This window comes from Melanostigma gelatinosum, assembly GCF_949748355.1.
Source record: "Melanostigma gelatinosum genome assembly, chromosome: 22".
NCBI classification, from domain to species: Eukaryota; Metazoa; Chordata; class Actinopteri; order Perciformes; family Zoarcidae; genus Melanostigma; species Melanostigma gelatinosum.
In genome coordinates, this window is record NC_136655.1 from 4,024,816 (window position 1) to 4,050,739 (window position 25,924).

The 25,924-nt window shown below is 44.5% G+C and overlaps 1 protein-coding gene across 2 annotated transcripts; it reads right to left on the reverse strand.

Moving 5' to 3' along the window:
• Nucleotides 1-317: 317 nt before the first annotated feature.
• Nucleotides 318-24,023, reverse strand: lin7a (lin-7 homolog A (C. elegans)). Of its 2 annotated transcripts, none has more exons than XM_079294060.1 (6): nucleotides 23,986-24,023; nucleotides 14,271-14,389; nucleotides 7,684-7,755; nucleotides 3,887-4,096; nucleotides 3,440-3,657; nucleotides 318-2,096 (listed from the first exon to the last, which is right to left on the reverse strand). In XM_079294060.1, exons 1-6 carry the CDS (start codon nucleotides 24,020-24,022, stop codon nucleotides 2,072-2,074), a joined length of 681 nt encoding a protein of 226 aa, XP_079150186.1. In that variant the 5' UTR covers nucleotide 24,023; the 3' UTR covers nucleotides 318-2,071. The 2 variants fall into 2 exon arrangements, with proteins under 2 accessions (XP_079150186.1, XP_079150187.1); XM_079294061.1 differs by having other exon boundaries at nucleotides 3,436-3,657.
• Nucleotides 24,024-25,924: the final 1,901 nt, after the last annotated feature.

Here is a 25,924-nt window from a genome sequence, read left to right on the forward strand (position 1 = left end):
GCTGGAGAGAGAGATTTAACAAAAAGGGGATTTAACACTGTGTGCAACAGGTTTGCCGGTGAAGAAAGAGCGCTGCTTTGTGCTTCTGCTGTCACCGTTTGAGTTGAACACCTCCCGTTTACAAGAGTCTCTTTATTAGTTTCAGTGCTTGCTCTTTGTACGGAGCCAACAAAAGGCTCTGTGCTCTGTGCTGCAAGTCAGAGTCCACCAAATACTCAATGATACCATAAAGATGTAGCGATGTGAAGGAAGGCCCGACAAAGCATTCACTGTACACAAGCACATAGATTTATTTATACAAATATAGTATGTATAACAATTGCATATCAACAGTTTGTTGTCTTTTTTTTTAATCTTTACGGTAAGTACAGGACCATCAGCTTCAAAAATGTAAGTCAATTAAGAAAGAGTACCTGTGATTTAAAGATACAAAAAGGGATCTGTTGTCGTGAGATGTTCTTCATGGATGAGTGAGTGAATGTCCTTTAAAACCTGAGCCCAGAGTTCACCGAATACAAGTGACCTCCGTGCTAACAGGCTGTGGAGGGAATGGCAACATCTGGCAGCGTGGAACGGAGTTCGCACCGAGAAGGGTTTTGCTCTGCTGGAATTGTGTCATGAGATGGAAATGATCACTTCCTGTCAACAAGGAATAATCAGCAACATTTTCATGAAAAATGCAACTTCCGACTCTCCTAACAGACAGCAAGGGGTAAAAAGAGAGAGTCCTCTGGCACACAGGAAGTGATGCGTTTCATGTTTTGGATTTGTTTATGGAAAATAGAAGAAGAAAAAGAGGTAAAAGCCGGCATGTTTGAACAAAGAAAGAAAAGAGCGCCACCTACAGAAAACAAAAGGACAGAAAACCCCAAGACGGTACCAGACACACAAATTGACAACGCCGTGACCTCTGGGAAGTGTAGTGCAAAGAAAAGAACACAACAAGGAGCGCTTAGCACCAAATATGCAGACGACAGAAATGACTCTAAATCTACGTTTAGGAACAGATTTCCCTTACAGGTACGGAGGAAAGATGAGAAACGCAGGTCAACATGAACTATGTGCTGGTATTCAGCTGTTATACAAGGAATAGGTTTTAAATAATAATCTGAAAGAATACATAACACTTAATAAAAGGAACAGTAAAACTGTGTGTTAAATCTCTGATCTCATAAACTACAGTATAGACATGTCTGACAAATCATATTTTGATCTGACTCCCACTCACAGATGAAAAGTGGTGACATTCTGTCTGTCTGTCGGAAACAGGACAACATTTCTGAGGGTTGATTTGAACCTCGATAGAATCTCACGGTCAGATATATTGTTCTAGATAAATCTCAGTTGGGAGGAGCTTACAAAGTCGCAGTTATTGCACGTTAATAATCCGTGCCACTTATCAATAATCTCTTTAAATGGCACGGAGGATAGATTTACAGTACATAAGACCCAGTTTGCTTTACGACGACTTACATGTGCACCCGTAGACTCTGTGTATATATACGTGCACGTATCCAATCGTGAATTTAGTGGCGAGGCGTGAAAGCAGAAGATTTTTTGTTATTGCTAAACCTACAAGATACAAAATCGTTCCTGCTACAATATAGAAGGTAAAAAAGAGTTCACGTTTATCCAAAACAGGACAAGTTTGACACGAAAAACAAAAAGAGAATCCGATGGTCATTCATACAGAGACACGAGCACCAGTTGACGAATCAATAGAAACACCACTGTACAAATGGCAAAGGTGCCATGATGGATGTTCGGTAAGCAATCAAAAAGTGGATGACTGTAAACAAACACAACAAACAGAAGAAAAGGAGACTCACAACCGGGGAGAACAACTCATAAAAGGGAATACGAAGTTAAAACGGACGACTTTCAGAGCTAGCCTCCCTCATACTTGTTTTTCAAAGCACCAGTTTCTTTGTTTTTGCTCAGTAATCGGTGGTGCACTGGAAGGGCGAGAGTAAGAAAAAGAGTCTTCGACTTGTTGCTTTTCCTCCGCGACGGAGAGCTTCCTTTGGGATCCTCAGCGCAAACAGACGGTCTGTTGAGATCCACTTTTCCGTCACTTCTTCTTCTTTTGGAACAACCTGCAGATCATTAAAGAAGAGAGACAAGCTGAGAGCGATGCTTTCAGACGGTTCAGACTCACAGACCCGAGTGTTATCGCGCTAATTATGTAATGCTTCTGATTATTCTGATCAAAGCTTCAATTACGGCAACTCTCTCGCACTTTTGGCACGAGAAACCCACTTTGAAGGCAGTCCCCTGACATCACGCTGCCCAAATGTCACGGCAAAACACGAGGAAGCCGCACAAATATTCTCCTTCTTTACAAAAACACAGCTCGCCGTGTAGCGAAGGCAGGTTTACAAACATGACATGAAGACTGTCCGCTGGTTACCCGTCTGGAAGAGGACATCTCTGCACCAGTGTGCCTCCTCACACGGCAGGTGTAGTAGTGAGTATATATGGTTGTACTAAATTATGAACAAGATTTTTCCCTGTGTGTAGCTCCACCATAACACACTGTTACAAGCTCCCAAATACCTTCCCAAGCTGCCAAGTGCAAGACGAGAGATACGCCTGGGGGGACTTAGCATCAAGCGGGCAGTGACTCTGAGATCTTGGACACATGCCCGCCTCCAGTACGTCGGGGGGAACGCTTAAATAACTCGAGAATTTGGACTGGAACATGATTGTCTGAAGCAGAGGTATGTGGTCCATCCAGCTGTAGCCTCCAAGTAACAGCATTGCGGGCTGTATCTGCAGAGCATGAGCCACAGATGTAATCGATATCAGCTTGAATAATTCATAGCCTTCACAACAGAATCACTGGTGGAAAGATAGCAGAAGCAGTAAAGTTTGCACAGAGGATGCCGACTGCTGAGTTTGCAAAATATCCCACTGAAATTTTTGGGCTTCGTGCCGGGAACATCTGCTACCTGCACACGAGCCGATGAAAACGGTTCTCAAGGCCGAGCTGAACCTGCTTCCACTTCTCTCCATCTACATTCCTCTTCTGTTTTACACCACCGTTGATGAATAAAAAAAGTTAAGACTTGACTTGACCAGGAGCACAGCTGTGGCTCACTGCTGCACCGGTCCAACACCGACACCACGCTGCTGGAGGCCCAGGCCGTAATGCTGGGCCCGCTGGAGGAAAGGGAGGCACGGGAAAACCAGGACCAGGACTGAGCAGAGCAGACGATCAGAGCCTGCTGCAGTGAAATGAGAGGTTTTCTAAAGGGACTCTGGCGCTCTGATACACTACCGCCTTTGTCCACAGGGACCGCCAAAACCAACACCACATGAAAGTTCCTCGTAGTAGCTTTAAATTCTGCTTCCAACGTGTCCCAGCCGATTAAAACCTGGGATTGGCTATTCATTCACTCCCCCCCCCACCCGTAAAGCAATGAAGCGCCTCACCTACGACATGTGGTTCTGCTGAGAGGCCACGTTCTGCTGCTGCTGCTGCTGCTGCTGCATGAGGATCTGCTGCTGCTGGCGCCGCCGGGCCGTACGGAGCTTCTCGAAGCGAGCCTCCATCTCCTCCAGCACTTTGGGGGTGTAGCGCACCACCAGCTTCACACTGTCCTTGGCCGCCTTCAGCAGCTCCACCGCTTTCTCGTGGTGCTCGCCTTCCACGCTCTGCAGGGGGTTCAGAGATGGAAAGAGCGGAAGCTTAAAGGAAGCTCATTTGAATATAGGTTGAAATATAGTCGCTCCTCTTTGAAAAAAAGAAAAGAATATTTCCTCCATTTTTAATATACGCTGATATTATGTAAAAGCGAACAATAAATAAGGACGAAAAAGCGTATCTGCACTCTCCCTCCAAACCATATGTTGCGTGTTGGAATGTAAGTGTGGTCAGACCTACCACACCGTTGACGGACAGGAGCTGATCCCCTCGCTTTAGGCCGCCGTGCCTCTCAGCCACGCCTGCGGGGATGATGCGGGAGATGTAGATGGGCGAGTTCTGCTCCTTGCCGCCCATCACGTTGAAGCCCAGCCCTTCCTCCGTCTTGGGTAGCTCCACCACTCGCGGGTGGGAGTGACCTTCGCTGGCTGCGAAGGCTGCAACTGTTGCCTGAAGGTAAGAGAAGCAGGATGGGAATTTTTCACGACTAATTATCCCCCAAAACCTTGAAAAAATATATCTGTACGTGCATATTAATCCTGAGACTTTATAGAACACACACAAGGTGTAACACGGGGATGAATTGGACCGTTTTTCTGCAAATGAAGAGTGCAAAGACAATGGGTATTGTGTTCACTGAGTTGAGTTTCTCTGCAGCGCTTCCTCTTCATACCGCACATTACTCCATCAGTGAGAAGTGGTGGAGCCCAAACCACAGGCCGCAATCTAATCTTAACCTCTACATCCGAAAACATTTGACTCGTACAGCTTGTTGGGTGAACTGGTGAAAACAATTGAAAGATAGAAACAAACATTTATCATAAAGACCATTAGATGCGGTTGAAAACCCTTTTGTTACAAATGCAGTTCCAGAATGAACTCCGATGCTCAAATACATTTATCATCCTTGGAAAAGCAAGAGGAGACCTTCAAAACAAAACAAAAAGGCATTTGAGACAACAGGCTTTATGGGAAATCCTACTTTTGAGAAGGATTTGAACGCAACAGAGGAAACCAATTTTAGAAGGACTACAAAATGATGGAGAAGGTGGGTTTACAATGTGAACTTCTGTTGCATCTGCTGCAACAAAGCGTTCGGATTTAGTCAGGGCCGGGGATTTCCACTCCATGAGAAGTTCTCCGGCTTTCTAAGCACATGGATTAACACACCGGAGGAGCAGCCAGACAACTTTCCCCCTCTGTCTATCTCTACCAGCTGCTTCACGTTGCTCGCTGGGCTGTTGGGGTTTTTTTTCTTTCTTTGAACCCAGAGCTCCTTGCTCCTCGTTCAGAACAAAGCACCCAGGAGCTTGTTAGCCGAGGCTGGGAAAGCGAATGGCGGACGAACAAGAGAGCGAGACACCCCGTTCATCAGCCCCCCATTACAGCCCTGATAGTCCCTGTCTCCATTAAGATCAGTAGTAAAGCCCTCAGGCCAGGAGTTAGAGGCTGAATTTACTGAATTAATGGAGCAATCAAAGAGAATGGTGTTGTGCAGGTGAAACACAAATCTCAACTGTCGGGAGATTCACCATCTCAGCTTAAATCTTGTCGTTATGGACGCTTCGGCCTGAGAAAAAAGATGCTTTTTCCCCCAGATTAAACATTGCAGCTCCTTTGTAGGGTGAAATTACTCGATTCACTCACTAGATACATGTTTCCATCACAAATGGTGACCACTTGACGAACAGATATTCCGAATGCAGTAACAGATTGGAAGAAATCAACAGGATTTACTTTGTTGACAGCAAATCTTTTCCATTTTTTATTTATAATTCTCTGCATCCTCTTTAAAAGGAACAGTTTGACAATGTAGGAAATACACTTGTTGAGAATATTGATCCAGAGCCAACGGACAAAAAGTAAAATAAAACCTCCAACGATCACAAAGTAACACATTTCATCTGTTAATCCCACAGCAAATTTGCCGATCGTTCATTTATGTACCGACTCGCCCACTTCGAGTGATTTGAATTGTCGTTACCAGCCTCGTAGATGCGGGTTAGAAGAGGCCTGCTGCACCTACTCTCGGCTCAGAAGGACGTGATTCACATCGTTGATCTGATGCAAGAACACAACGCCGACCTCTAGTGGGCCTTATTGGTCGTACTTATTAAGACAGGAGCAAAGGAGGAAGTCAGGTGACAGTGTTAAGAGGGCCATGGTTGACATAGCTGTACATTCACACTCTTAATGAGGGCCATTAGCAAAGCAGAACTCAGGTGATGAACGGGTCGAACAAACACAGGACTTTCACCCAGGAGATCGCTGTTTGTGTTTCTTATTTTAACCTAAAACAATCTTTCTCCTGAAGCGAACCAGACGCTATGCTAATCACCTCCTGGCTCAACCGCCATATTTAATGCACAGACACAACCCAACCTTTTCATCTAAAGAAAGAGGGGAAAAAAGATGAAACAGACTAAACAAAGAAAATATAAATTAGCTTTAGTTAGGCCTGCTTCCAGCCGTTATGCTAATTTAAGATAATCCCGTCCAACACACAAATGAGTGAAAGGTTTCAATCTTCTAATACAACTCTCAGCAGGAAAGCCATGAAGTGTGTTCATCAATATGTTGAACCGTTCTGTTAACCAGGCGTTCAATTGAAATCCAACGGTCTCTGCGCTATTGTGTGTGCAATAAATTATCTACGCATCTATCTGTCTTCGGTGTCGGTCGGAGGAGGAGGCGACAAAAGAGAATAAAGCGCCCGTCCTTTGAAGCCTCGTGTAGCATCTCTCTGCAGTCATCATCCCTTTCTGTTGGTGTCCTCCGCCCTCCCACTCGCTCAGCCCTGTGATGTACTGAAGAGGAGCGAAACCAGCTGGACACTGAACAACTGAAGGACGGAGAGCCACCTTCGCCCCTTCTCCTCCGCTGCCTGCTTTGTTTTCTAGGCGCGTGTTCTTTCATTCACCAGAGTGAGCTTCGTCCGTTCACACTGTCTCCGCGCTGACGTTGTCCTTCACCTGTGACACGACTGCGGTGTCTTTTAAACAGCAGGCGGCAACTAAAGAAAAGAAAAACACGTCTGTCTGAAATAGTCGAGCGGAAGAAGCGAGGATATGAAAAATGAGCTTTTTTCAAAGATTGACATCTTATGTGAGTTTAAATCAACGAACAGATATGAGCTGTCGTGAAAAGAAATGATATCAAATGAGCTTGTCTGCTATGATAATACCAAGACAAATATATGTTTTTGTCATTATATTGTTTTTTGCAGATATTTTTCATCCAAATGTGTGCGTAATGGAAGTAAAGATGGAAATCAAGTGGCTGCTTATCTGATGATTCGTGGATTTAAAGATATACAGCTCAAATACATTTAGCAGCTTCAGATTGTTGAAAGAGCGATGGAGAGCTGGTCATTCTGGATTCATAGATTCAAGATTTCCTTTTGAAATATGCTGTCAGCCTTCCTTCTCTGGAAAAAACAGTGTCTGCTCATGACTTCAGTCAGATCCTAATCATTCGTTGTCCCCGTGGTTGTAGATCCAGACACGCCCCTGTGCTCTGAAGTGACCCCATTCCCCTCGTCGGACCGTCTCCGCCCACTCACTCACCTGCTCCCCATTTCCCTGATTAGCCTTGCAGGATATAAACCGGTCCATCTTCCCTGTCGGGCTGTCTCGTGTGTGTCTACCTGTCTGACCCACACAGTTTGATTATTCTGAGGAACTTGGACTTTTATCTTTCAGTCGTGTTTTTGTTTTATTTTCTGAGTCGTCACAGTTGCGTCTCCTGTGCTCGGACCACGTGAGTCACATCCATTCTGTTAAATCTGCTGGTTTGTAATGTCTGAAAGAGTCCAGCATCAGTTAACCTGGCTGTTATTCTGCTTGTGTCCATTCTGACTGTAAGTCATGCTAGATTTGCAGCCACCGCCTCGATTTTAAATATTCAGGAAGAGCAAAACAACCTCAAACAGAACATTCAACTCATTCACGCACAACTCATTCGTCATACTTTTATGTTTTCATTCCCAATAATCACTGATGTAGAGCTCAGCTGCAGAGCTCCAGAGCAGCTCTTACCTTTGCTGTGGCCCTCGCCTGGTACTCTGGGCAGCCATTCACTGTGATGGTTTCATGCATGTACTGGTACACCTGGAAGAAATGAAGAGACGGGTGGTATAATTATGTTCCACGTGGTTGCCCTGCGCCTGAGCCCAAACAGCACATTTCCACAGTCAAATAATGGCGTTCCTTCACAGCTGGCTGTACAGAAAGGAACTGCGTCAACGGAATGACTGAGGGGAAAAACAGGCTGTGCCTGCGGGGTATGAATGGGGTTTGAATGCTATGTTATTTCTGATGGGCACCTTGCATGGTAGCCCCTGTCATCGGTGTATGAATGGGGGAATGACACAAGTCCATTTACCATCAATTAGAATAAATAGACAATTCTAACTCTTACATTTAGCTCAGGAAATTGAGGCACAATATCATCCTGAGACCTTAATGCACAGCACAAAAAGCCTCCTGAAGAGATCCATAAATGACTGCTGGGCCTGAGCCGGTGCCAAGACATGGGTCACTGTAGAAAAACAAGGTTTTCTGTCTGATACTCTATGTCAAGTTGGGTGAAAAACTTGCTGAGGCAGACGGAATCAATGCACACAGCTGACCTTTCCAGTCGAGATGTGTCTTTTAAAGACAGCTAACAAACAAACGTGTTCAAAGGGGAAGAGGAAGAGGAAGATAGACAGCTGCGAATGAGGGTGTCTGGTTAATCTACTGTAGCACAAACGTTTGAGCGATGCCGTTCACATACATCTCCACCAGACCAGTCAGTACTGCAGCTTAAAACCGGTCGGATCTCTCCAATGCTAATGCGGACGAGAGTGAGATGTATGGGCTGATTACAAAAGGTTTCAGAGGAAATGTTTTTTTGCCGAGTCGGTGCAACCGACTCGATGAAACACACAAATTACTGCAAAGATGACATGATTTCAGCAGACGGGTTTTTCTCAAACACATCTAATTATTTTACATTTTACATTGATTGAAGTTTCAGTTCATTGAGCGAACAAGCAATCAGATTCTTCTCAGGGTAATGACAAAAAACGCAAAATCAACTCCCCTCTCTGACTTACAATGTATGTTGTGGCTCAGAAATGAATTCTAATCATCTCTTTCCACTCACGACATGATTTCTCTCATCAAAGCGTGGCAGCTCGCCTGGAAGCGAACGCACCCAATGGCTTTGATGTGCAACCCTACAAGAGGCCTCGCTTCTCTGAACCATCAAACGGATGTATACTCATAAGATACAAACCCTCCTATATTTGTATGTAAATTGTAATTTGTTCGCTCATGAATCTCAAAGACCAACTGAGAGTGCAGCTCTACGTTTCAGACTTACAACACATTTATAGCGCTGATGCATTCGGGGGGGGGAAAGGAGCCTGCAGTTTACAAACACGCACACTCAGCTCCCAAATGGTACCTTTACCCGAGGACTTCTTCCGCCTTTGCACATTTTGAAGCTGAGCACAGCTTTATAAATACCATGAAAGGCTTTTCTGGCCTCAGTGTGCCTGCAGACATGGCTTCCTTATTCCCTCCGTTATTCTTAGTTGACGACACGTATTTATTCTACCAGCAGAAAGTCTCCAATTCTGAGCACCTTGTCTTCATCTATATGTTAAAGTAATGACTTTTGGGCCTTGAAACATTGATCTCTGTTCTGTAAATGTTGAGTAATGAGTGTCAGCTGCAATGCCAATGCAATATTTGGCATCTCTAGTGTGTAAAAGGGGGCAGTAGTACAATGGGGAGTTAAAGAAGAGTGTTCTCATCTCTCTCACAGGGTGCATCAGGGATGGATTTGATACATGTTGCAGCTTAATTAGTGAGCTTCATTAGTGAGCATGGTGAGTGTAAGGGAAGCTGTCTCCTCACGAGCGGATACCCGCTAGTTTTGCCTTCTTTCCCCATTTATTGGATGGAATAAACAATACGATACATGAGGTGTGACTCTCTTCTAAGTCCTACCTTCTCACATACTGCACTACACTGAGAGCAGTGACACTGAACGACCAAAACAAGGGACAGAAAACCAAAACTCTGAGCTGATAGATGCTAAAACGCGAGGTAGCGACCCCTTTCACATACACAGTAATATGATCTATTCATCTATTTTAGTAATGCAGTTTTAAAATTCTGTTTTTCACATTAAACACATACATTCTTTTGCGCATATGAAATGATGATTCACTGAGAAATGTATTACAGCGAGTGCTCTAAAGGAGGCTAACGAGACGCACATTTGATATCTCTCAGCGCATTTAACCTGAACGCTGTGGCCTGAATGACAGACACGTAACAGAACAAATAGCTGTGTGCTGTTGAATGCCCGTCTGCTCTTGTTGTGGCTGCACTTTGCTCTAAAGAGGCCAGTTGTCCTGCAGGCATCTTTTCAATTACCCTTCTGCTTTTTATCTCTCGGCAGACGTCCTCACCACACTCACACCATCAGTCCACCCTCTCCTACATGTTTCCTTTTTCACCTCGCATTATTCCTCGATAGGATCGCGGCGCTGGCTGCTACAAGTACGCCAGAGAGCCAGAGAGAAAGAGGAAGATGCCTGCGGGGCCAACTGACATGACAACGCTGCTTGTAACCATGGCTTCCTGCTTCCTCTGCTGAGTCAGCGAGACGGGGAGGAGGGAGGGAGGGAGGGAGGGGTAAGCCTGGTTGGAAAAGGATGAAAACCAGCACAGGACTTAACAATACTGGTGCTAACTCTGACACAGAGGGACTGAGTTAATGCACCTTTCATCCTTTCATTTAATGTGACGTGGGAGGCCGAGGCACCGGGATTGAAATCAACGCAAATCCTCCGCCCTCGTTTGTTTTATTAAAACAAAAGAAAAGAATAAATTACGTTGATTGAAAATCGCTGCCGAGGTGGAAAATCAACTGCAATGTTAAAGCTGATGAAAGATCCCAGCTTCTTTCTTTTTTTTGCACTTCCTGTGTCCGCCAAGTGAGACTCTCTAACCCAATAAACTGAGAATTCCCACTCTCCATCATTTCCAGCTGGTTAGCTCTTCCAGTCATTTCGTCTTGTGTCCTTCCTTTCCCATTTGCAAGGCTGATTGACCCTGGCAACTCATTCAGGCTGATGCAGCGAGACGAGATCCCCCCCCCCCCCCCCTCGTCATTGAACGTGGCGGGGAAAGACAGCCAGCTCATCAAACTCTGTCTTTGTCATTCAGCCCAACACTGCTGAACAGACTCTTCTCCCTGCTGTCCATTCCTCATAGTGACAGCTAGCCCGTCATCCTTAACAAGGCTGATTCATGTTCGGTGTGTTCTATTGTCGTAGACGTATAGAGTGCAGGATCAGGTTTGGAGGTGGAGATACAGATGGGGCTTTCACTATATGGATAAGATTAGTATGTCCGTCTTGTCAGGCTGTGCTTCGGCCCTCCAGACTGTGAAATAAGCTACATCGTGTGTGTGTGTGTGTGTGTGTGTGTGGAGGAAGGAATCATATCACAGATTGAGAGAAAGGTCATCTGCAATAATGAAATGTCACAGAGGTCTGTGTGATCTAAATGAACACCGGGAGGGTTGCACTCACAGTTGAACCTATGTGTTAACGCTCTTTTAACTTGCGGGTAGTTAACGCTGATGGATGACATCCAGGAAGGAGAAGTGAGCGGAGTCCAAATTCATTAGAACAACCACGGCTGGAGGAGGTGGAGGAAGCTGTTCACATTAAAGGACGATACCAGAGGGCTGGATGGGTGAATTGTTCCTCTTGCAGGTGGCTACTTCATTCATATTCCTGTTATTATGATAATAAAGTCATCTTTCAGTGACTTGAGATTTGTATTCCACGTTTTGTGAGTCAAGTTATGAAGCAGAAGCTTTGCATAAAACCAGAGAAATTATTGAGAAATAAATCAAGACTGAACACTCGGCAATTGAGTGATATCCTGAGTCCTCTTTGAGGAAATGATGTCGAGACCGATCTACATCACGACAACCCTGCGGATGTGAATGTCTCCTCTAATGGTTTCGGTACTAACGGTTCATCGGAATAACCAGCTGTTGAGACCTGTGATATTTCACGACAACAACTCTGCGTCGTAACAATAACAGCCCACAGTGTGCGATGGCCAGCACTTACAACCTGTCCTCCAGCCGGCTCAGCACCACAGCAAGAAGCTGTCGTATCACAAACCTGAAATCGACTTCAGTCCGCCTCTCTGCAGCCCACTTATCCCAGAGCAGCGCTGGTGGTTTCCCTGGTGACGGTGTTTAGCCAGCTCTTTGTGGGTGAAGTGGTCTGCATCTTTGCCTCTTGGAAAAGGGCACGAGCTGCTGCTGCTAAGGCCCTTTTCAGAGGGGTTTTTGAGAGTCATCGTGAACAGAGACTGGCACGGAGAGATCACTCAGCTGGTTTTCCGGCGTGCAGTTGGTGTCTGGATGTGCCAGGTTTCCCCGAGAGAGGGCCGGTGCAGATCTGGACCCAGCGAGACGAGAAGACTCGTGCTTTTCTTCCTTTCTGTCGCTTTGCATGATGTCGAGGTTTTCTACGTAATGCTCTTGTCAGAAGCCATTTCTACTAATCGGTGTCATTACAGTGTTGGACGACCTTTTCATTACGAGGTGCTACCTGTAAACAAAGCTTCTAATGAGTTCCTATGAGAAATATGCTGAGAAGACTCTAGAAATGATACGTGCATTACCGTACATTGCAGCAGTGTTGAAGTACATAAATGGATGTCTTTAAGTGCCAAAGGAGGAAAACTGCTGTTTATGAGTCGCACTTAATTCCCTCCCTGTAAAATGTGATTAAAACCAATCTCCAACAGTGATTTTCTTGATTAAAATTCAACGTAACGAGCTTATCAAACCTTCAAGTTAATGTAATGCTCGTAATGCTTTATGGCCTCGTGATCATTCGACTGTTCCCTGAGAATTTTGAATGCAGTCAAAACTTCCCTGTTGCTCTTCAGCTCCAGCAGTAATAGAGCGGAGCAATAATCCCACATTTTCATCACGCTGCGGCCCTTTTTGATTCATGTAACTAAAAGGCGCACTCTCAGATGTTGTTGTTTTATCGCCACAATTTCTCTGAGTTGCTGAGTTTTAAAACGTCACTCGTGATCTGGGAACACATTTCGGCACCACTGTATACTATCTTTCACTTACAGCAGAGCCAAGTCATGGAAAACCTATATTAAAACATTTATCATAGCAGCCAGTTGCACCTGCTAATCACACATTTTGCTGCAACTTCTATTCTAAATTCTACTACACTAAATGTGCCACTTAACTCACTTGCTGTGCAGCTAATTATACAGCACGATCACCTACATTGACTGCAACCAATGTGAAACTTTCACCTTGTGCAGGGTTCTGGTAATAAGAACAGATGAAGTCCTGTGTTGGCTGACTTTAAGATGCTGTCCCTGACGTACTGTAAATATGGCCATAAATAATACCAACATCACAAAAAGCCAGCAGACAATTTCCTTCTTCGAGTAAAATAATCTGCAGAAGTCAACGCTTCACACTCCTCTACTGCGAAACATGTCATTTTACTTTTAAAGAGAGATCTGAGTCTCTCTAGTGTGTTTGTTTCTAAGTACCCATTTTCAAAGAACGTTGAAGTTGGAAAAAGACGGCATTACTCTAACGAGCGCGGTCTAATGGGACATTTTAGACACAGGCTTGAAAGTCAATGGAAAGACGTGAAAGGGCCCAAAACACATCTCTGTCTTGGGCAGCTCAAACTGAAGTTGGAGTTAAAAATGAGTGAACGTTTTGTGTTGTTTGTATCTTCTGGTACTTTATGAAAGCACTTTATATTGAAAATATACAGAGATAAAAAAGAGAAAGGCTCCAGGGAAATTTAGTTTCTGGTGAGTTCAGCCAGAGACTGAGCAGAACACACACACACACATCCCTTACCAGCCTTATTCCGCCAATTATTTCGAAACCCCATTAGTCCGAAAGCAGTCCCATAGGAAACGACATTTGTCTGCCGGCTCGTTATCCCTAAAACAAACACCCATTTCTCTAAATGACGCACTCTCTGTGTAACACGCAAATGGCTATTTTAATGCAGAACGACATCATCAAATCTTCCCAGGCATGAGGATCGAGATTAGTTATGTTTGGGATAAGAACGTCAGGGTAAGCCAACCAGAGTAGGGCAGGTTATGCCTTTGCCACGGTAGGGAAATAATGATTGCGACAGGCAAGGTCTGTTGATAATAATTAGCCATTTGCTTCCGTTTGTTGCACAGAGAATTTGTATTTTCAGAGCAAAGGGCCTTCGGAACAAAGTAAAGCAACTACAACAATATGTTCACGCAAAGCTATATGGCTGCTAGACAACAACTTGCTGTTGTCCAGTATTTCTTCAGTGAAAGTGAAGGTCTTGACTCCACAGCAACCATGACCACACAGATTAAAGAACAACTCCATCAACAGCAACACCGAGGCCAAATCATCCCAGTGTACCGAGCACACTGATCGATTGGAAGAGCAAACAAAAAGACGAAGGAAAGAATAAATAAATAAGAAAAAGAGTGAAAAGGCATGAGTCATGTTGGTGTTCACGGACCAGCGGTTCCCTCCCTTGACAGTGACTCACCTCTCGGATGGCCGTGCAGAACTCACTCTGAAGGACTTTCTTCAGAGACTGGAGCTTGTGGCCGGGCACGTCACCCGACTCCTGCAGCTTCTCCAGCAGCTCGATAGCCCTGGCAACATCTGGCAGGGAGAGAGAGAGGGACGGAGAACGGGTGAGAGTGTAATTCTGTGTTTGGGCCCTCGTGCCACCCCTTCAATTACATTAACGGCACAGCCAACGTGAAAGACGCAGGAGCGAATCAATGGGTGGGATAATGGAAACAGATTCCGCCAAGGCCAGCTGGGGCAAGAAAGATAGAATAGCAATCCCATCCATGGATCGTTTGCGTTGGCTTAGCTTCATGCATGAGAATAGGGAAGAGAGGGAATAACTCATCTGTTCAAAGGTAACACTTCTTGGGAAGGCATTTACACTAAACCTACGCCTTGAGTTCGAGGCTGTGACTCTGGGGTCTGCTGAGCTCTCCGTCCCTTATAGTAGCTTGAGCTCAATGAGTCCGCCAGTTTGGCTGATTCATTTCTTGCCCTCTGAAACTGGCAGACTGAATAGAGATGCATAATGGAAGGAGAGGGAAGATATGTGGTACTCAATCACTGGACTTGGACTGTTGGTTCAATAACATGTTTTATTCAGCTTGTGTGTCCAGAGACCTGTGACCACACAAAGGGGGATGATTGGCGCAGTTTGTCAGTGGAGCTGTTGACTTATACCTGCTCCGTTCCAACTTCAAAATATATTGCGCTTGTTGTTGCATGCACCCCGTGATAAGGCTGCAACTAGTTTTATTGTTGACGTCTGTTGATTATTTGATTAATCTGTTCATCTTTTCGTCTGTAAAATGTCAGCAAATAGGTTCCAATCACACGTTCCAAGACTCATGGGGTATTCTTCAAATTGCTTGTTTTGTCAGACAAAACAGTCAAAATGCTTCAAATATTACAAAAGCATAAAACAGTAAAAACACTGATAATGTTAACACTACACAAATAAATGTTTTAGCTCTTGCGTGATCACATTGTTTGTCCACGTGGAGAGCCATCGCCATCTTGGATTCTCAAGGTAGTCCCGCCCTAAAGCAGACCCTGCTTTACGGTCTGTTTGACTCTAAATTAATCATAATGTACTAAATGAACATAATGCTGTGTTGAACAAGACTTGAATCGAGAGATTGAGACCATAAACTCATGTTCACTGAGGCAATAAATCAAGTGAGAAGTAGCATCATTGTCTCATGGACTTCTAAACTATCAGACTTCATTTTGCAAAGAGAGGAGTCGCCCCCTGATGGCCATTAGAGAGAATGCAAGTTTAAGGCGCTTCCGCATTGTTTTGTTTTTTTAAGAATTAGAGATTGCCGCCTGCTACAAACTTAATGTTGACATATAAAGTTGAACACGTTCGCAAACAATGGCTTAGAGAGCAACATTAGTTGTCATTTGGAGTTGTGTTTCTGTCCACTTGACTCATGCAAGTCCAATATTTACTCTCCCTTTAGCTCTGTCTTGATTTAGATCCAAACTACTTATTTATTCATTTAATTGACCATTATTTCCCCCCCAGCAAACAGATATCCCACACTTTATTCTGCTGCCGGTTAATATTCATGTCATTCCACCAAGCAAGTGAGTGAGCTACACATGCTCAGTACCAGAAAAACTACAATTTTGATAATAGACATGCAAAAAATAAGTTGCAGCTTCCATGGAAATAATTGTTGCTTGCAGCCATAATGACAAGCACAGTTGATCCGAAGTGCCTTATGTCAACAGTAAAGTAATGAAAGGTTTATATGCCATTCTAAAATCAGGCGTCATCATAACAAGCAGTAAGTAAATACAAACCGATTAATCGCTTCCTCAACACCGTCGTCTCACTACAAGGCTGTACGAGTGTGTCTTCTCACACAGTACACAGTGATAAATTGTAGGTAGGTGCCTCACACTGACAATATTGAATTGTGGGGATATGGGGAGTAACTCAATAAAGCAGTCGTCAGACAGAGGAGCTTTTACTGTTTGGCAGACCGGTGGGAGACAAGACAGGACGTAGTCTGTGTGAATACTCTATAAGGCCATAAAAAGGAAATGTGCAGTGGAGACACTGAGCAGAGGAAATGCATTGCCTGTTTCCACTTCAGGCGCTCGGTGATAAAGCGCTGGATTGTATTGATCTGCTTGAAATCGCAAGGCCAGTTCCCATCGAGACCGCTTACGGCTCGTGAGATCTCGTCCAACGGGAGTTGTATTGGCAGATGTGAGCTGGCAACGAGGCGAGTCATCGTGATGATAATCCGACGTTAATCAAAGGACTCTACTCGTGTAGAGAACGTCACAGGTATGTGTATGAAATTAAACACAATGTTAGCTGTAACTGTCACCGGTTCCCGTCCTCTGATCCTGCTCGTTATTCCCAAATCAACTTTTTGCTAAGCCCCACCCCCTTAGTCGCTGCTGCTACGACAAGTTCTCTGTTCTTGCACAACAAATAATGCAATTTACAATAATAATGATAACAGGTTTGCCACTTCAAGTTTAGTATTTATTTAAACAATGGGTCCTTGATTTAATTCAGAAAACACTGTCTTATCATAGGTCTCGGTGATATAGTCGATATGAAATCAAGGACAGAAGGAGACGGGGACCAAACCACCAACCTTGGGGTCAAAGGACGACCCGCTCTACCCCCTGAGCCACAGCCGCTCACAAAGATGAGTACTTTTGTTACGGAGCACCTTGTGTTGGCCTCCTGGCAAACACGGGTCCAGTCTTCATATTCTAATTCAGCATTGTTTTAAAGAGCTGATAGTGTGCTAAGTATGGCATATTGATATCTTCTATAAAGGTTTCCGGGTCAGTTTTTCCCCCCTATATACCTGAATGTCAAAAAAACACAGATTCCGAAGAGCTTGTAATGAGCTGGTACACTTCCCAGCAGCAAGGGCATCTGCTCTGAGGTTTATGAGCGTTTCTCGCTCATTAAACGGAGGTCAGGGGTCATCCAGGAAGGATTTTTTCCCCCTCCTCTGAGCCGTTACTTGCTTTCACATGCTCATTAGCACCGTTTTCTTTATCCACATCAAGGACTTTCACTCGGCGTTTGGAACTTGACTTCAAAGATTGATATTGCAGACAGTTTTCGGTGCTTTCATCTCGCTGATCAAAAGTGATGCCGACTCATTTCCTGAATCTTTCTAACTTGAATTTGGGTAATTGTAAGTTGCATCGGCTTCAGACAGAGGAGATACTCAATTAAATGTTTAACTCTTGTAATACTGACAGCCTGCTCCGGTCAATATATGTCATGTCCCTCTGCAGTTGTATCCCAATGTAAGTGATTACAGGTGACCAGACGAAATGAGTGGTAATAATCACAACGCGGAGCAGCTCAGCGGTAATCAGAGGTCTGCTGGCACGTTTACTGCTTCCAGTGACTTCTAATCTGTGGGCGACGATGTTCTGCTTCCCTGTCGCACTGTTTTCCATTCAGACGGGAGATACCGTCGTGTAAACGTGTGAACAAATCAAATCATGATCTTGGTGTTGCCTGAAACCAGGTCTGATAAACGGGCCACATGCCTGATGGATGGTTTGTAGCACATGATTTTGTGCAGTTCTGAGCCAAATGTCCCACGAGTGCACTTCAATACCGGAGCGGCTGAGACGACCGTAGGGGGATCACAGGTACGTCACATTAACGGGGGAAAGGATTCCCCAATCAGATGGACAGGGTGGAGAAAAACAAGCTCCTGCATGACCCTCTGCACTCTGACAACACTGGTATAACCATGCTGGAAGACCGCACTCGTCTCGTGTTGTACCGAGCTGGCTGACGGAACAAATGAAGCAGAGTTGAAGATAACACTAAGTATGTGCTCAACACCCACATGGTGCGCCTGTTTTATGCACATGCTATGAATAACTTCAGCTGGAGGGTGAGACAGGGAATAAAATCCCACCCGTGGCTAGCCAACGCTGCTATGCAACAACAACAACAACATGCATGAGCACCGCTGATTCGTCACTTTTAGATGCATAATAAACTGTATTTCAATCGTTATTGGCTATGGCGGTGGTGGAACGAGCACTGTGCTGAAGGTACTTGTACTAACTTCCGGGGCTGACCTATAATGTTGTCATCACAGCATCACGTTAAATGCTGGAGAGAATGCCAGGCAGACACACAGCTGACAACCTAACGGATGCACGTGACCACAACAGAGCAATCCATATCGTGGCCAACTTGATGGTCTATTTACACATCCAGCAGACACAGAACATCAACATGAATGCTCCTTATCTGTCAGGTGATAACTCTCTGTGGGTCCGTCATGCATCGCAATTCAATCTGTCATTAATACAAAAATATTGACTATGCACCTTTGACTAAATCTAAACCTTTCTGAAAAACTGAAACAAAATTTGAACTAGAACTACAGCAAACGCACTCTGAAAACTAAACTAAAATGAAACTAAAAAGTCAAAAATAAAATAAAAACTCTTATAACCCGTTTGCCTCACTTCTCCATTTTTAAGGCCGTCTTCCTGAGCTGCTGCATGAGTAAAATATTTGAACACTTCTGCCACCGCTGGACTTCACAATGATCCTCACCAAACCCTTTTCACTAAAAACACAGTGGAGAGAAATTCAGTCCAGCCCTCAAGTGCTTTATTGCTCTGACTTTAATCTCAACCCAGAGACCCTCTGGGGATTCAGTGTGTCCAGATGTGTGCAGCATCTGCACAAGTTTTCACAACCGCCTCAGGGAAAAATACTACATGCTCCAAGTCTGTCAAATTTAGCTGAAGCAAACAAGACTGTATGCAATGAGGTCATTCTCACTGTGAGGTTTGACAGATTCTTCTTCAAAAGAAGAGAAGAGGCAACTGATGCTGCTGTGTCTAAATGAGGATTTCTTTTTTTAAAGAATCTGTGACACAAGAATGAATAGCATCTTTCTTTCTTATTACTTGTGAGAAAAAAAAACACAAAATCACAAGTTGTAATTACAGAGTACCTTTTCTTTGAGGAGTTTTGACACCAACGAGAAAAACTCGAGTGCACGGTACAGTAACAGTGTGACGCACCGCTGACATATTAAGCAGAGTGATCACAGAGATGCTGCCGGCCGTTCATTTCCCTCCGCTGTCTTTAAGGTGAGGGCATTCTCATCAGTGATACTTAGTGATTAAATGAGCTAAGTTTAATGCAAGATAACCCCTCAACACGGTCCTGAGATATTGCGTTCACGAGAAGGAGACGGATGGATGGACGAACAAAAAACACAACACAGTTGTCGCCGGCGTGGCGGCATAATGAAACAGAATGAAGACAAGCCGGTACAGAACAAAATAACAATTAAAAAGTCAATTTATTCTTGTACGAACTAGCTGAACGTAAAGCACTGAATCAGTTGTGGTTTCTTACATAACAAGTCCCATACAAACAGTCATCACTCGATATTGCCGGCTTCAGCGATCATGATGACGTACGATATGTTAGATAATCTAGTCACAAAGAGATAAAGCAACTTGTTTTTTAAAGAATAATATAATTCAATGCAGAACATAAAGGTGGAATAAGATAAGTGTGTCTGACATTGTCTGTGTGCCAGCGTACTCTGGAGACTCATTTCCCCGAGCTTCATCCGCCTCACTAAAAAAAGGTCATCCTCATCATTTGCTTATTAGAGAAAAGGCCCAGAGCTGAACAAAGCCACTGTGACACGTAATGGAGTCTTCTGCGCTCAACGGGTCGTAGTTGTCATTGTGGATGTGTTGGCACGTGGGCAGCGCTCCAGTCAGTCAATTTATAACAGAACCGAGTGCCGTTCGTTCTCGGTGCTTAGAAGTGTAATTCTGACAGAACTACGTATTCTGCTTAAATGACCTTCCTCTGACTCCGCTGCTCCCTTTAAACCCTGAGAGATGCTTTCTGGGATGCCATGCATGCTGGAGTGAAATGTCCCGAAGAGGCCTTGCCATCTGCCACCGCCACTTTGACCTGGGTGTCCTTGACGTCTCTGCTGCTAATTCCAACAACAATAACTAGAATAATGGCTCTGAATGTGTAAAATGGGACGACAGGGTTTTGACCAAACAAGTCCCACGGCAAGAGAATTCGCTGTAATTTGCTGCGACGATTCCTTCGAAACACGACAAATAAATCACTCCGGGAGGGCTAACGGCTCCTGTGGGAGCCGGTGGCGAGAGCAAAGACAGAGAACATCGCACTTATTGTCTTCTTCATCCTCACTAATTACTGGACTGTGTCCCTCCAAGACCATTACTCTGTGAACCTCTGTATTAAATCAAGGTGGGTTGAGATATCAACGGCTATGAGTGACGTCAGCTTGTCAGCAAGCCCTTTAAGCCTTCGAATCATTGGTGTGACTGAGAGCATGTGATGGGAATAAGGTCTGGCCTCGAATCAGGGTATGATCTCTCAGAGGGAAAGCCAGGACTGGGGCAGCAGAGGGCTGCAGATATTCCCCTCGCTCTGTAAACTGAACAGAGACTCGTCAAAACCTGACGCACAGGGAAGCAAAGCGAACGAGTTGAACAAAGCCACAGTGTGCGAATGTGTTCGTACTGGGCAGCGCTCCAGTTGGTCAGTTTACAACAGACGGACGAACTGAGTGCAATTCATTCTCCTTACGTAGAAGCATAATTCTGACAAAATGAAAGGCTGAGCTCAGCAAAACATGCGGTCGTGATCTAATCACCTGAACCCTGAAGGTCCTCTTTTCATATTCTGCTTGAAGGACCTTCCTCAGACTCCACTGTTACCTTTAAACCCTGAGAGATGATGATGGATGCCATTCATGCTGGAATAAAATGTCCTGAAGAGGCCTTGGAGTAAGGACTAAGGCAGGAGAAGTGCCGCATGTATTCCCTTCAGTCTGGTAAGACAGGAGGCTATGAAGTGGACAAAACGTTGACACACAGGGAAGAAAAACTCAAAAGCAGTCGTACTTGAAGGAGCGAGGGCTTCTTTCTAGAGTTGCCATTTTGAAGTGCTGCACAACAGAGAAAATAACCGCAGTCTAACTATCCATCAGCTGCTAATATATATATGTCATTTATGTGATTCACCATTGAGTCGATCACTGTATCTTTAAGGGTGATCAATTTCCAGGAATTGAAGTGCAGACTGAAACATCTTAACTCCACCATTGAATGCATTGAATCTTTGAACAGACATTCATGGTCATTCTGAAAATGAAGCCGATGCTCACATTGGATATCGGAATGATTACCATGAAATTAACTTAAACAACTTTCTTTACATCGAGCATCATCAGTTCGACATTTCAATGTGTGAAATGATTTAGTTTGCCTGCAAAAAGCAGCAATTCCCATCAGCCTCAGCTTCTAAAATAAGTTATATAAGATATTGAATATTGCAAACAGTATATCTGCTTAACATCGATATGTAAAGATGTTCATACATAGCATGCTGCGTGCTGGCGATAGCATTTAGCTCAAAACACAGCTCTGTGCAGCTATATTAAGACTTCCAGTTTAGTTTTTGTTCACGGTTGCAACAACTTGCAAGCTATTGCACGCGTGCCTCTTCTGGAAATCGTTCCACACACAACTAGCGTCGCTCATTCTCTATACGTTTCAGACAAAATTCTTTGACCTGAGTTACTCCCACAATGACCTCTGCTCTGACTATTTCACATCAGACAGCTCGATCACACTTGCCCATTTGTAGTTAAGCTCCTGCTCCACGGAGAATGCAAACTAGTTGTGTAAGATATTCAGGGAGATCAAATCAATTGTTCTTGGGTGCTGGTGCTCATCACAGTCATTTCCTCCGGCAATAACAGGAAGGCCAGTGATGTAAGACCTTCTCATCCGACCCGACAAGCCAAGTGGGAGCCCTGGAAGTGAACATCTCTGTCCGTTTCCCTGCCCGCCCGTGTTTGACTCAGCAGCCAAAGCCTCCTCCCCACATGAGCCGACGGAGCCTTTTCATCGGCGATTATAGTGTTTTCTCAAAAGCGGTAGCCTTGTAGTGTTACCTCTGTCTCTGTAAAACTATCATCATTACTACTCCTGACATTACAGCTGACAGCCGCTGACAGCTGGAATTCATGCCACATATGGATCAACCCCCCCCCCCCCCCCCTCTGCATTCAGGCTGAGGTCACGTCTGAATCACTGCCGGCTCTCTGAAGGCTGGCTGCTGACATTTTACCAAGAAGGAAGACGTTCCTCTTAAACCCTGTGTTTAGAAGCCTCTATAATTCCATAGGACGAGTGGTGTGACGGAGAGGCGTGGGTCGTATTGTTCATCTGTTTGCTTGATGATGGTGCGATCTTTGACTCATTTCATTTCCTCTGCGTGGTAAAGCACATCTGCACCGAGCAGAGTGTGCATCAGTAAAGCCTGACTGCTCACAAGCATTCAACTTCAGTGAAGAACAGATTGCAATTGAGCACATGGAGAGGGGGAAAAAACAATCTAATTATAATAACAGAAAATGATCAATTGTGGTGAATGACTTGGATTCCACATAACAAGTAACACCAGTCAGATTAATTCCTGCTTAATCTTTGATGCTGCCACCAGATAAAGAGTATTTATCGTCACCTCCTGTGACTGGGGAGCTGATGCTTTCATGGCACACAGGAAGTAGCTCTCTTTTCTCTGTGTTTGACAGCATCCGTTTCCTATGCAAGGCTTGCGCAATATTACATTTCACCAAAGGATTATGCATTTGGTCGGGCTGGGAATTTTTCTCTTGTGATCTAAAAATATACACTTTTAACAAGAAAGTGAAGGGATTTAAAGTGAGCCTACAAGTTGTACTAAAATATGTATACAAGCTCTATAGTGGTATCTCTATGATATTAAAAAAGGGGGCTTTAAGTCTGCTTGAGCACAATGTCCTAAAATGCAGCTCTTTTCTTTAAGAAGCGAATGAAGCGAATGCTAATTATCATCCTGCAGGCATTACTACCACATGCATGAGGTAAAGGGGGTGCACACATATGTGTTGAAGTCACGTATAGTCTATAATTACAGCTCTTAGTAAACACTACCTGTGGTGCATCAGCAAAACCAGGCGGAGCAACACCATTTCACCATATCATTAGGCTTTAATTGCAATTTTCTTGCATACTGTATACGTTTCCAAGAAGTGCAAAAAAAAAATACAACTGCTCGTGTTCCATATGAAGGCACCAACCTGGCTGAATGGCTTGCACCTGCCCAATTCAAATACAAAAGTTGTCTCCCATACAGCAAAGTAGATTTTCGTGCCAAAGCGCTTCAGTATGTTTACAGATGGAGAGCAAAAAAAAAAAGCGAGCTGTAACGGGATGATACTGCCGAGCAGGTTACATAATATACACGGGAATAAACAAATCCCACTGTGAGCGGTGTCAGGGTGTCCATTTGTCAAATAAATGATGGTGAATGAATGCATGCGCCCATGAAGAGCGTAGACAGTGATTGCACGGAGGAAACGAGCGCTCCATTCTGCACAATGACCGCACGGAGCGGAGAGGCTGGACCGTTTTTTTTTTTTTTTTTATCATTTGGAATAGCGCGAGCTCATATTGCCTTCAAATAACGACCCGTTAAAAACAATCTGCAGGAAATCCGAGTCGGGCACGAACCTGAATCTACCGCGACTTCCTAGCAGAAGTTTTACAAAACGTTCTTTTTTAAAAACGCACGAATTGCAAAGCTCCGAGCGCCTTACCTCGATCCAGAGAGAGCGGTTGGACCACTGTCGCCATGACTGCTGTTTACTGGAGACTGGAGAGACTACAGGAGCTGCAGCATCACAGAGAGAGAGAGAGAGAGAGATAGAGAGGGCGAGGGAGAGAGAGAGGGAGAGAGAGAGAGGGAGAGAGAGAGAGAGAGAGAGAGAGAGGGAGAGAGAGAGAGAGGGAGAGAGAGAGAGAGCGAGAGAGAGAGAGAGACAGACAGAGATGTTGGGAGGGGTTGGAAGGGAATTAATCTACCTCCATCCTCATAATATCGCATAACCTGCACTTAATGAATGTCCATCAAAATGAATGGCACGATGGCACAGGGCCGTCCACCACTATATATATATATAAAAAACAAAAACAATAGCGCACTTTATTCCAAAACAATTTTGACATGCAATTAATCTGCAATGAAAAGTAAAATCATCAATAAATTATGATTATTTTTCCTGTAAATTTGATTTCTAATACTGGATTAAACTGCTGATTTAAAGTGATGGCATTACGGCATTTGAGTGGCTGTCACTAATATTTTAGAATGATACATATAAGGCACATATCTGGAGAAGCCACTACATGGCTCACAAAGTATGTGGACACTTGGACAACGGCTGTGGACTCACGAGCATCGCGTGCACGTGCGTTTGCTGAACATCTTGCTGCAAAATCATGGACATTGACGTGTTGCTTTTACTGGGTCCACTCTTCTGGTTTCAGGTTTTCCATAAGATCTTGCTGCAAGATGTTGCTCACATTCAACAAGTAGACGACACAAAGGTTTGTGGTGATGGAGGACCACACACCGTATAATGGCCATAAAGTGTCTCTCATCAGGACCACTGTTCTTCCTCACTGACACTGATCAATAAACTAACCCCGATTACATTTTTAAAAAGGAATTGTTTTCCACAACATGTGGCTCCATCATTCACAGCAGTCAACTGCAGCGGCCCTGTTTTGCGTGCTGCATCTCGAAATGACATGAGTTTCTGTGTGAAGATGCTGATCCGTGCATGATCCATTCATCCATTGCAGAGATCAGTTGATTGCAACCACGCTCGCCTTTAACGTTTGTTGGGAACCGCTGAGCCACGCCGCCCTGTTATCTCCTCTCTTGGCTGCAGTACATGCTCTGCATGCAGCCCGATAAGGACTGAATGATGGGAGTGAACCTTTGCTGAAGGGCTTAAGGATTAATCCTCGTGTTTATGTTCTACCACAGAACGGAGCCAAACCACCGACTCCCTTCATCTACTGTCCGCTGCCTAATGGGGCCTGCTGCTGTGGCCTGCTGCTGTGGCGTATATATCTCATACCTGGCCAGTCGTTGCACTGGACAGGAGGAGCGCTCAACAACAACAAGCAGCAAATCCTTGGTAAAGAGAGAGGGGGGGGGGGGGGGGGGGGGTGTTAAGGCTGCAGCACGAGGAGTCACATGGCTATCAAACCATGACTTTAGCTTAACAAATGCATGCCGTAAACACAAAACTACACCTGAGGCAACGGCCAATATTTCAGCTTCCATGTGCACAGCTGCGCAGAGCAGACTCCTCAGTGTATAGACGCAGAAATCAGAATCTCATTTGTCTTGCTTGCATGGAAAAAAAGAAAACCACGTTAGCCTCTACCCATTTGGGAAGCAATTACCCCACTCCCATCTTCACTTTACTTCCAATATGCAGATGCATTGAGTCCAAGAATGACATTTAAAAAATGTAACTGCGATGTATTTCTACGAAGTCCATTTTCATCGTCTTTAAGGGTTTCAGAAGAATATTCTGTCATCATCAATCTGCTCTGTTTTTGATTGAAAGTGTTACTAAAAACCGAATCATACAGTCCATATGTGCTGATGAATTCCAGCTGCATGCAGATGTGAACTGGTGGAAAGCGGTGGGCTGGACGGAGGGTGAGGGTTTAGAGAGT